Genomic DNA, 13,020 nt, shown 5'->3' with positions numbered 1-13,020 from the left:
AAGGCCCACTTAGTAGTTTTAATGACTACAAAAATCCCAGTGTTATCATACTTAATTTAGCTATTCCCATATAATTGTACATTTTCCCATTTTTTACTACTGTATAATGTTGCTACAAACAGAGCATATTTATATATATATGTTTGCCTTTGAATTATTGAGATATATTTAATTGTGATGATTTTTTTGTAGAGATAAACAGAAACTATGAATTTAAAATTCTGTGGAACTTTCTGTTTTGCAGAAATGGCCAGTGGCTTAAATTTTTTTCGGTATCACAATTTGGTATATCTAATAAGTTGCCAAAAATTTTAATGTCCTTATAGCGATTAAAATTTATGTTCAATGCACTTTTGACTTTCAGAGTTTACAATTTGGATGGTCAGACTAATGAATTCACCCTTGGAAAGGCAACACAATTCAGTAAATAAAATTCAAATTTCAAATTCCAGTTGCTGAGAGTACTATGTGAACATGTACTACGTGTTAAGCAATGTGATAAATGCTTTGCCTGCATTATTATTTAGTTCTCAAAAAGCCCAGTGAGATAACTCCATTTTATAGACAAGATTTACATTCTTCAGAGAGGTTATATAACTTGTTCAATGTTGCACAGGTAGCAAAGTATTGGAAAGAGCATAAATATAGCAAAGAGATGGAATATAGAATCCAGATTCCCAATTTCTTCACCAAATGGAAGAAAAGGAAATTCAGGCCACTAGAGAAGAAAGATGGTCCCAAAGCCATCTCAGTGTTAATTCTCACTTTTAATTGAGGGTATTTGTTTTATAATATGTGTCTGAAAGGAACTTGAGGAAACTAAAATAAAATTGAATGCAACCTAATCAATAAATGAGGCTCTTGTCTGGAAACTTTCCTTTAACAGTATTAGTTATAATCTAATGCCTTTTAATAAGTAATTGTGCTAAGTGATGCACCTTCTGGCCAACTCATGCAAACAGGATCTGTGTCCTCTAGAGTCCTATCATGTGACTATGCAAAGGACATGGATGTTTGAACATTGAACCACGAACAAGTACATTTAAAGTCAAGATAAAATATTTACCCTATATCAAGGTATTGGACTTTTCTGCTCCACCAGGTTAGATGTGGCAGGAAAACAAAGTCTTCCTGGAAGGAATGGTAGAAAGTGAAGTGAAGAATGGGAGATAATGATAGAGGCTACTTTGGGTTTAACTTGAGAAGCCAAAGATAGATGAGTCTGAAGAGTGGGATTGAAGCCAACGCATGCTTTTGGCCTCCTGCCCAGGACTGTGTCTAACTCACCAATCAGAGACCAGCCTCTAGCTCCACCCAATGTCACTCATTTAACACATGTGATATATCCTCTACCCAGCAGGCCTGCCCACTGGACCGGGATGTCCACTGTCTCAGAGAGAGGCTGTGTTGTAAGTTAGGATAGGCATAAAAGTTGGCTCCTCATAACTCCTGACAAAAGTGCTTTATTTAGATCTCCCAATGTACCCTGCACAGTTGAGGAGGCCTGCAGTTGGTCATGTGAAAGTAGACCTAGAGGAAAATTCCATTGGTGCTGTCTAGATACTTATCTGTCCTCTTGGCTTTATCCATGCTACCAAATAGACAGTAATCAATCTGCAAATGTCCCACAAATCCATTCTCTGGTTTATGTCTCACTGCAGTATATTATCCTGTGGCAACATCCTCAGCCTCAGAGAGGTTCAAGAAGTCTCTTTCCTCATGATTTATGTAACTTCCCTAACATTTATATATCACTGACCAGATCACATACTGGGCATTAAGTGGTTTTGATTGCTTCATTTACTCATTTAGTCTTCATAGTAATCCCGCATGGTATGATTCCCATTTGCCAAATGGGGCCCAGGTTAAGCAATTTGCCCAATGGTGCAGTTAGTAATTGGCAAAGCTAGGTTCAGACCCAGGCAGGACAACTCCAGAGTTCCTGCTCTTAACCAGGGAGCTGTTCTGTCTCCAGGAGAACCACAGAGTGACCCCTGATGGATCACTAACATCATGAGAAGGGCACAGAGCTCAAGGAAAGGCAGGTCAGAATTTCAGAAGAATCGCTGTTCAGGAGCTGAGGAGAGATTCTACAAATGAATTTATACTGCCTGGGAGGCTCTCTCTAGCAAGTCAGACTGCCCCAGCCCACTGTAATGAGTGGTGGTGTCTGTGGACCAAACCGTTAGTCACCGCCAACTGAAGTTACTTGCTGCTTGCCTCCTTTCTGCAGCCTTTGAGTCTGGATTTTTGTTTTATTTACTCCTTTACTTAAGGAATTTGCAATATGATCTCGGTGATATTCTCCCAACATAAACTTTTCCTCCTAGTTCCCCTTGTCTCTTCTCCCACTCCTGGAGAAGACTGACAGAAAAAACATGGTCATTAACTGGCAATGCTAATGCAGAGCTCCTGGGGTCAAGATTTTCTACACAATGTTGCTTGGAGCAAGTAGCACCCTAAAGAGTTTACTCTCCTATAAAGGGTCTTTGTCTTTTGTCCTGATAGTTGTGTGATTTATTTTTTTAAATAAAAGATTTTTACATGCAATATATTATTTCATGGGATTCTCCACACAACTCCATGAGGCAGGAGGCTGGAAAGAAATGATCTTCTTCCTTGGTAGAGGAAGCTGAGGCACAGAGAAGCGATGTGACTTGGCCAGAAAACCAGAGCTGTGTCAGTTGTGCTGCCTTTAACAGGTCACCATGTCTCTCCTGACCTTTTCTTACCCACAGAGGAAAGGGATTGAAATAGGTGTTTTGTAAGAGCCCTTCCAACTCAGCATTTTGTAATACTAAAATTTGGAGGACTACTTTTCTCCTGAAAGATCAGGTAATCAAGACTCCTGATGTTCACACTTCCATCCATCTTATATTTATCCAGCATCCATCCTGGAATTTGACTTCATTATTTCCCAGTGAGTAAGGAACATCTTTCCTGTCTTTCTCCTTATATCACAGGGAGTATTTTTTGGAAGGGTTTCCTCCCTTGTACACCTTAGGGACATCATATACTGATGACATACCACTATAAACATAATGTATTTGCCTCAAAACCTGTGGATTACAACTATTCAGTGAACTTTCTGATAATGATAGCTGAGATCAGTAGATTAGAGCTGTGAATCTGGCACTGTACCAAATGTTTGCCATTTATTGCTTTATTTATTCTTTATAGCCATTTGAATAATAATTCATTATTGCCATGTGTAGCGGCAGGAAGGGACGGAGCAGGATCTCTATGATTGGAGATGAGTGAGGGAGAGTCCTGGAGCCCTTGGTGGCTTTTGCAGGCTTTATTGGGATTTTACCCAGTTCACTGCAGGTGGGTGGGGGGAGTGAGGGGGGCTAAGCAGGAGGCTGGCTGGCCTCCCAGGTCCCCACAAGTCTTCACTCTTTCTGGGCTTTCCAGAGTTCTCTTGTGGCCTTGCTTCTCTGCTGTTCCATTCTTTCGTACTTTTTCGCTCTGCTGTTCTCATGGTTCTGCTGTTCTGCTTTCTCTGCTCTTCCTCTCTTCTGCTGGCGTCCCCATGACGCTGCCCTTATAAGCCCAGTCTCTCAGCCCAGGTGTATCCACCTACGCATGCCCACACCCCACTCCAACTGCCCACCATCAGGCATGCATTCAGGACCACAGGGATCCATCACCAATCCTAATGGTGGGAGGGCAGAAAAGGTTTCCAGTTATTTACCCTACACCATGTTACAGAAGACGGGGTAGGTGTGGAGAAGTAAAAGGACTCATTCAGGGTCACCTAACTATTAGGTAATGGAATCTGGATTAAAACCCAAACATTTGCCAGCATTTCTCATCTATTACACTAGATCACAAAGCTTCTCCTAGGAGAAAGGGGGGTTGGTGTTATGCATATTTTATTTCCTTTAAACTTTCATTATGTAATATTTAAGATAGAAAAAAGGCACATCATGCAGTTAGTGTTTCATTTGTTCTATCTGTGCATCCATCCATCCATTCATCTATCCACCCACAATTCATTTATGTGTCTAATATCTATCTATCTCCCTCCCACTGTGTGCCAAGCACCATTCTAGTATTAGGAATGTAGCAGCAGCCATTCCTCCAGATGGAAAGGATGAGAAGGAAACTATGTTAGAATAATCAGTGAGTTTATTATCACCTGTGTGACCAGCATCACTTAGGACAAGTCTGAGTAAAGTGAAAGGCCCTGTATGAGGGTCTAAAGTATGAGAAGAAGGCCTCCCTGGTGGCTCAAGGGGTTAAGCACCGCACTATGAAGCAATTGGCAGCCTCTGCAGCCCGAGTTCAATCCCCAGCCGGCCAGGGAGCAACCTTCGTGGCGCAGCAGACCTCTCCTACTCGCCCGCTGCTCCCCTCAGCAGTGTATTTCAGTCAATCTGCCTGTTCTGTTCCCTGCCCCTGCTCTGTCTCTGGTAAATCCTTTCTTCCTCCCCTCAACCCCATCTCTGTCCTGTACCCCAGCTCTTATATGCATAAATAAATAAATCTTTAAAAAAATAAAACAAAGTCTGAGAAGACCCTGCCAGAAGTAAACCGCATGAAGATAGAGGAAAGCCACTTAATTTGGCAACAAAGAAATGAATCTATTTACACAGACAACGTAAAAAAGAACCTCATCATTTAGAATCATATTTTATAAGCATCACAGGCAAAAAAAAAAAACAAACATTAAGGTGGTGGGCTTTGGGTAGTGGAAAGTGCTTGATTCTGAGAATCTCTCATTGTTTACTCAGAGCATTTTCTGAGTAAAATGGTGGGGGCTCTCGGCCTCCTGGAGTTTATCATCTGATGAGTCGCCCTGAGTCACTGCCAAGCTCTAGCTGCGTGACCTTGGCAAGGAACTTCTGCCTCTATTCCGTAAAACAACTGGGGCCAGACTGGCGAATCTGCCGCTCTCGATTCCGGATCCAAAGCATTTCCGCGATCCCTGCGCCCGGAGGAGGGTGGGCGAGGCGCTCTGGCGCTGCGATGCCCCGAGCGGGCCGCTGGGGGCGCTGCTCAGGGGGCAGAGAGCGTTCGCGTTCCGACAACGCTTGTCCCTCGTGACGACCCGTCGGCCCCGCCGCCGCCCGCGGAGCCGGAGGAGGCGGAGCTGGCGCTGTCCGGGCTCTGAGCGGGCAAAGCAGCGGGGGAGGCGGCGCCGCGGACCTGGGCGGCCGAGGCTCGGGCGGGGCGGCGGGGGAGGCTGGCAGGCAGCGCCGGCAGCGCGGGGCGAGCGGCACCGTGGGGTGGGCGCTCCCGGCGAGAGGAGTCCGCTCCATGCGTGCGGGCCGAGCCCGGCCCCTGCGAGCAGCCGACATGAAGAAAGACGTGCGGATCCTGCTGGTGGGAGAACGTGAGTCCGCGCGCCGGGGGACGGAGGCCACCGCAGCCCGGCCGCCTGGGGCCTGCTCGCCCCTCGCGGTGCGGCTGCCCTCTCTCCACGCCCCGGGGCCTCCCAGCCCCTGCGCCCTTCCCCTGGCCGCCGGCAGACCACCCTCACCCGCTCACCGCCCCCGGGCCCCGCTGAGGCCGTGCGCCCCGCCGCCTCCAAGCCTAATCCCCATTAGCTTCCGACCACCGGCCTCATCCCTGCAGAGATCCTCTCCTTTCCCTCTTCGAATCCTTTCCTGCTGGGCCACAGTGTTTCTGAGGCCGCCTTCTTTCAGACCCTCTCGTCTTGCGTGGAGATCCCCTTGTCACTGCCAGGCAGGTGCCGGAACAGGCTGACTGACCCCTGGGGATGGCGTGAACCGGCTGCCGGCGAGCTAGGGGGAGGGGTGCACAACTATTCGGCTTGCGAGCAAGGTCAGGTTTCTGCATTTTTTGCGCTTGCACTCTTCCTTTCCTCCAGGCTCTGTCACTAAGGTAGGAAGCGTTTCATAGCGGTTTTTATAGGTTGCGGTGAAATAGCTCCAGGTACACTCGGTATTTCCTCAAAAATATATTCTGAAGTTATGCAAGTGCTCTGTGAATGAATAATTACTTGGGGGAGGGTCCTTAAATTGAGAAAATTGTTACCCGAATGCCTATTTCCCTCGCTTCTTTTTAGCTTTATTTATTCCTCCAGAGCTACTTGGTAATAAATAACAACAGGAACACTTGAGACCCAAACTTACACGTACATATGAGGCCCCTCCTAGAGATTCTTAGGTTTCACCTTTTGAAGACATAATAAAAGGAGAAATGCCTTCTGTTCACTGACTTGGGGGCCAGAACAGGAGTGACTTCTTGATGTCTCTGTTCAAGTTAGGTGACTCAGTCCGTGGGACTAAAATAAGAAGAAAGTGGGCTGGGGAGGACTGGATTGTTTGTTTTAAAGTACAATTAGTTAATACTCTGCAAACGCTCTTTTGAAGCATTCTATTCTAAACTCCGTAGAGTAACCCCTCCTGGTCACTGTGATGAACTTCCAAGGAAGAAAGCTAACACATTTTCAACCTCTTCTGTAGTGTTCTGTCATGTTCATTGAAAACTGTCCACTTGCTATTTGGAGAAATCATTCTTTTGAATCAGAATTTAGAAGTGCACATGTCCAGCCACAGTTTGCTTTTTGTTTTGCAGTTGTGAATTTTAGTCTTTAGTTATAACTGTCTTAATCTGCATTTTGAATGGACTTCCTTGACAAAGTTCAGGAAGGTATTATTTTACATAGGATTCATACTGTTGCATTTGGAGCAAGATAGGGAAAGTGAGTCAGTGATCCATATGTAACTGTATCATAAAGTAGGTTTGTAATATAGTAACTTCGAATAACTTTTTTCAAGCCAAAAAAAATATGTTTTGGCTTTAATTTTGAAGATCGGAAGCAATCACATGATTATTCTGTAAAACATGTAAAGAGAAATGCAATTCAGAGATAAGATATATTGTCAAGCTTAGACCACTTAAGTTAAAAAGTTAACAGTATTACTTTTGGGGGAATATGTAAAATAATTCAACGTTTGTAAAGCCTATTCTTTCTTCATTACTTCAGAATGTTTTGTTGTCAGCTTTTGTCTCTGAATCATGCAGCAGCAACTTCATTCTCTGAATCTCCAAAACAGTTGTGAATAGTTTCAACATTCCGTTAACTAAACCTGTATTACACACTTCAGTAAAGTGGGTCTTTTTTTGACCCACTTCTTCTGATCCAGCCTGACTTTAATGTTTTTAATGATTTTTCAATCATTAATCAATTAATTAATGATTTTTTTTAATCCTTAAAAATGCCACCACATAAAACTTAGTTTTTTTGGTTATTATTGTTCATGATCACATTTGTTGGGAAGAATTTTGTTTTTAATTAGATTTGCATTGGTATGTTTTCCAAATGTCCTTGTTGCAATAAAATCACTAAGAGCCTTATATCCTTTCATTTAATTTATGTAGCTACATTAAAAAGCACAAGAGTTTAAGTTTTAGTGAAGTCTTATTTTTTAAAATTAAAATGAGATATATTTGTCTTTTGTTCAAATTCATTGAGAAAGTGGAACTGTTCTCTTTCTTTAGGAGAATCCCGTAGCTGTTTGTCTAAATACGGTTAGTTTTGTCATTGAACACTTTGACAAACTTTTTCAAACTTCTGTTGACTCTGGCCTGGACTTTTGTAATCTCTCTTTAACTGGTCTCCCTGTGTCTAATTTCGTCCATTTTCCATGTAATACATAGACTCATCTTTAGAAAATATCTTGGATCCTGTTACCCATTTAAAAAATTCTTCTATGATTTCTGTTTTACCTGAAAATATAATTCAAACATTTTAATACAGGCCTGCAAGGTCCTTTACAATCTGGCCCTTATTTCACTCTTCACTGCTGTCTCCTTCACTGTTTTTTCTATGAGAAGCCCCTGACCCAGGCATTATTCCTACTGCTCTGAAAATTTGTTCACTTTTTTTATTGTCATGTGGGTTAAAAAGCAGACTTCATGAGGGCACAGGATTCATTGCTGTATCTCCAGTGCCTAGAAAAGGCCTGGTGAAAAGTAGGCACTTAAGTATTTGTTGAAAGAATGAAGAGTTCAAGCCAGTTTTTGTTTATTTAGACTTCTCTTATTTCCAGTCCACTTCTCTCAGTCATAGAAATGTAATCACTCTCTTTTCTTGAATTTAGTGTGATGTAGTTATTGTTAAATTTGAACGGGCAGCATTCATCTAGTTTCTTATTCCACATATCCAGCTAATTTTGTCCTGGACATTCCTGTATTCTGTCATAAAGTAGACCAGTGACTGTGATGACAGTGCCTTGTCTGTTTCATGCCTTGACTACCAGGAATTATAGTTCTTGTCAAAAGAGGCCAGCATCTCCTTGAAACACCAGACACCATCTTAAAGGTTTGCAGGGGTTGAGGAAAGATTGGTCAGGTATAAGCTAGCATTTGCTTTAGAAAGAAATTTCTGTGTTCCTTTTAAAACCATATTGCTCTCCATTCTGGTCTTTATTGGCATGGTATATGAAGTTTAATCATTCCAGGCCCAATAATACTGTGTTCAATACCTGGGTTCAAGCATCCTTGGCCATAGAGAGCTACATACTCTATTCTGTTCATATGGAGTCTGTTCTACATGATCATCTCATAGGTACTGAAACCTGCTTCTCAATGCCTTTTTGGTGCCTCTGGTCCCAGGAGGCACTGGATTGAAGAAGGATAGACTTTACATTTGTTCTGTGTCCACATCTGTGTGTGGTCAGTGCAATTTTCCTTTGAAACAATGCTCAACTATTTCCATAAATGCTAAAGTTTTACAGTAAAAAATACATCTCCATATGTATTTTAATTATCTTAACTTAGGAAGAGCTTACAAAACTTTATAATAAAGAAGCAAATAAAGGGCCTCCCCGGTGGCGCAGCGGTTGAGCGCTGGGTTGTGAAGCTGCCCGCGGCCTCCAGCGCCGGTTTGATCCCCGGCTGCTCCCCGGCCACCGGAGGAGGGTCCCACATGGCACGCAGACCTCTCCTGCCGCCCGCTGCTCCCCTCAGCAGTGTGCTTCGGTCCTTCTGCCTGCTCTGCTCCCCGCTCTGGCTCTGGTGAATTCTCTCACCCTCCAGCGCTTCTGACTGTACCCAGTGCTTGTATAAATAAATAAATAAATAAATAAATAAACAAATAAACAAATAAATAAATAAATCTTAAAAAAAAAAAAAAGACCTAATAAAAAAAAAAAAGAAGGAAATAAAAATGAGGAGCAAGGACCTCCCTGGGGGGCGCAAGGGGTTGAGCATAGCACTGTGGGGCGGTCTGCGACCTCAGCAGAAGGAGTTTGGTCCCCGGCCGGCCAGGGAGCAACCCACATGGCAAGGCAGACCTCTCCTGTCTCGCCCACTGCTCCCCTCAGCAGTGTATTTCAGTCAGTCTGCCTGTTCTGTTCCCCACTCTGTCTCTGGTGTATCCTCTCCCCTCCCGCATCTCTGGCCTGTACCCCAGCTCTTGTATACATAAATAAATAAATCTTTAAAAAAAAAAATGAGGAGCAGGTCCCTTTGCCATTTGATGGCTCACAGGGTGATAGTTAGAATCAGAAAATATTTTGCTTTATAAATATTATGAATTTACTATCACTTAGAACTAGATGTGATGAAAAGACAAAGAACTCCTCGCCTGGATAAATCTAGATAATTTGCACCATAGAGATGAACTATGTTTCCCATGGATGACCTACTTAGAAGCATGGAATCTTAGACACACTGTGGCATGTTGTATTGCACTGAATCAGAAGGCCTCTGTCCTTGGGAATAATTGTCCCCATGCCTTTTGTTTTTATAGATTACTACAATATTTCTCTGGCAAAACAGGAAATGTAGACCAGTAGATGACTGGCTCACAAAGGATCATTTTTTTTGTCCTTCATGTGTATATTAATTGTATTTATATTTTGTGTAATTTTTATTAAATTTATTAATTATAAAATTACATATACCTACACTATGTAAATGTATAATTGTTCTAATAGAGAAAAGCTTGGGATTTTATTCCTTTATGAGATAATTTTTATTTTTTGGAGTGGTTAAAGATATGTAGAGTTTATATTCACATCTGCCACTGTTAAGGGACCTTTTTGATTATAGGCTTATTTAAATAGTTGTTAAAATGTAGTATTCTAAAATATTTTCCTTTCCTATAAAGCACTCAAATTTCTCAATTAAAATTAGCTTGGAAGTGGCTAATTTTAATTTTAAGCCTACTGCTTCACTATGGTTTTGATAGTTTCACTCAAGGGTGAATAGGTAGGGCTTGAGGGAAGCAAAAGGCCCTGCTTTAGACTTACTGGTGCCTTTCTTAACTAAATCATATCTGTTTAATCTTTATTAAAGTAGCTACCGTATCACTGCTTTTCAAGAAGGAAACCCAAAATGATACTAATGAAAATGTGCTCATTTTCTCCCATGTTCACTTTAATCAGTCCCTCTTGCACTAATTTTGAACTTTTTTAAAAAAGAAAATCACTCTTGAACTTTTATGTGGAAGAGTCTCTGATTTTTAAAAGGCTGTTTATGATACAATTGCTTCAGAAACTAGATGTAATTATTTTATTGTAGTAAGTGCTAAACTGTCTCAAACTCTTTAACAGATGAGACTAGATATAAATGAATAAATAACAGATCACATTCTAAAAGTTAGTGTTAGTGTAAATCATTTAAACAGAATTGTTCCCACTGTTTGCTACCACTGTCCTGTAAGTCTGTGTATTCAAGCAAGTAAAGCTCTTTAGTTGTTGCGGTTTTTACAATGCTTCCTGCCGCACAAGGTGTGTCCTTTCTTGTCTCCAAGCTTGCCTCACTGGAATAGACCTGGTGGCAGATTTGTACTTTGGTAGGAGCCTGCTGCTGCACAGACAGCCACAACTGCCCTGGTGACTGAGCTGTGAAGAAATCTGAATTTCCTCAATGTTGATCTTTCTCTTCTGAAAATATCACTGGGTGTGTTGGAGGCCCATGAGAAAAGGAGAAAAGGACTATAGCCCAGTAAAGGGTTGTGCTAATGAATTTTAAGAAGAACGAATTGTAAGGGTTTGTGTGTGTGTGTGTGTGTGTGTGTGTGTATCTTAGTGTCTTACAGGTGGCATGAAACACCTGCTGAAGGCCTGCGTTTTGCAAAGGGATCCTGAATGTTTGTGATCAGGTTTAAGGTTAAGTTGCTTCAGGTTTTTAACTTTTCGGATATTATTAGGCCTTTTATTGTTGGTAGTTGGCTTAATCCTGATATTTTTGTTTAATAATATGAGCTATGGATTAATGAGGTTGCTTTCTCCTGAATTTAGTAAATGTACAGCCATTGGATCTTCTGAAGACTTATTTTGAGTACCTGGGAGTTATGTAACTACTAAAATAAATTATGTCAAGTACAGGACCCAGTGACTTGATTGAATGTCATAGCAGAGGCATTTTTCTGTCTTGTGACCTACAGAGAGCCCTGCTGTGTTGTCTTTTATCATATATAACTATTCTTTTTTTTTTTTTTTTTTTAAATTTATACACGCACTGGGCACAGTCAGAAGCGTGGGAGGGTGCGAGAATTCACCAGAGCCAGAGTGGGGAGCAGAGCAGGCAGAAGGACCGAAGCACACTGCTGAGCAGCGTGCGGCAGAAGAGGTCTGCGCGCCATGTGGGACCCTCCTCCAGTGGCCGGGGAGCAGCCGGGGATCGAACCGGCGGTGCAGAGGCTGCGGGTAGCTTCGCAACCCAGTGCTCAACCGCTGCGCCACCAGGGAGGCCCAACATAACTGTTCTTTACAAGGAAACTTATTAGGGCTCTCCCAGATGTATCCTTTTTGCTCTGCCCTATCAGTTGCCAAGAATATAAAAATTAGGCAGTCCAAGTTGTAGGTTTCTTGATGCTGGAGTAAAAGGATGGTGACTTGACTTATTTTAAGGTAACTCTTTTGCCTCCATTGGGCATAAGCATAAAGAATTAGAATGGACTGATGTGGATGTTGAGATGATACTAACTTAAGTTAACTGAATTTTTGGGGGTACTAAACAAGGCCATGATGAAAGGAATTATTTAAGGAAAATGATTAACACGTTAGGTCAGCAAGTTATAGAAATTCCTGGACACCATATTGACTTGGTAAGTCCCATTTTGTTCATATAGGTATATGAATATTCCTGCCAAATCAGTTTCCCATACATAATGAAAATAGATAACAGATAAAACGTCGGAATCTATCTGTCATTTTTAGGGCAGTATATCTTTTCTAATGTAATGTGCACTTCTGTCACAGGTCTGTTTTTTAGGTGTGCTACATGGTTAATCATAGAATATAAGCATTGATAGCAACTAGTCCAATCTTTTCTTTCTTTAATTGTTTTGACCTGATTAGGAGATGGAGCCCCTCAGAGTCCATGACCATGCAGGGTCATACTGTTAATGACAAAGCTGGTTCCCACATCCAGATTTTCTGGCCTGTCCAGTACTTAACTCCTTTAATTCAAATTCAGCAGCAGCATCAAAAACAGTAACCTTTTGTGTACTTACTGTGTGCCAGGTATTGTCCTAAGCATTTTATACATGCTATCTTAATGAATCCTTTTACCAAATCTATGAAGCTGTTCTGCACCATTCTTTATAGATTAACAAACTAAACTTGATGACTTGCCCAGGAAACACAGCTGGTAAGCACTGGCACTAAGAGTTCACTACAGTTCTGATTTCAAAGCCTGTATATTTTTCTCTTTTTTTTTTTTTTTTGTGAAATATTTATATTGGAGGATAAAGAATAACGTAACAAATGCCCATCACTCAGGTAAAGTAATATAAATCAGTTCTAGTCAATTGCAGCTCTCTTCCCATTGCATTTTCCTCAAAAGTAACCAAGCACTTTCCTCAATTTCAAATATGTTGTGAGTCAATAAGCAGTACAGCTGCATTTTCTGAGTTCTATTATTTGCTGGGAGCTAGAGATTGAACAGTAAAGAAGACCTGTTCCTTCCCTTATGGTGTTTCTGTAGGTAATAGTGAAATACTTGTTCCTTAGTCTTTTTTTTTTTGCTTCCCCTGACCCTTGTTCCTAGGTCTCTCTGGAGATGCTCAGTAGCTGGAAGGAAATGTCAGGTTTT

At 41.8% G+C, this 13,020-nt stretch overlaps 1 protein-coding gene across 5 annotated transcripts in view; it reads left to right on the top strand.

The window, feature by feature from the left end:
* The first annotated feature begins 5,217 nt into the window (after positions 1-5,217).
* RHOT1 (ras homolog family member T1) overlaps positions 5,218-13,020 on the top strand; it is a 58,933-nt gene continuing 51,130 nt past the window's right edge. For 4 of the 5 annotated variants that reach the window (XM_037495261.1, XM_037495259.2, XM_037495260.2 and 1 more), the window contains exon 1: positions 5,218-5,338. In XM_037495261.1, the coding sequence (XP_037351158.1) occupies positions 5,263-5,338 (76 nt within the window). In that variant the 5' untranslated portion in view covers positions 5,218-5,262. Of the gene's footprint in view, positions 5,339-8,296; positions 8,327-13,020 lie in introns of those variants that run through there. The other variant, XM_054689820.1, reaches the window with a different exon arrangement.

Source organism: Talpa occidentalis, unplaced genomic scaffold, assembly GCF_014898055.3.
Source record: "Talpa occidentalis isolate TD23 unplaced genomic scaffold, MPIMG_talOcc4v2.1 talOcc4.7, whole genome shotgun sequence".
Classification (NCBI taxonomy): Eukaryota; Metazoa; Chordata; class Mammalia; order Eulipotyphla; family Talpidae; genus Talpa; species Talpa occidentalis.
This window is presented reverse-complemented; position numbering and strand designations above follow the sequence as displayed.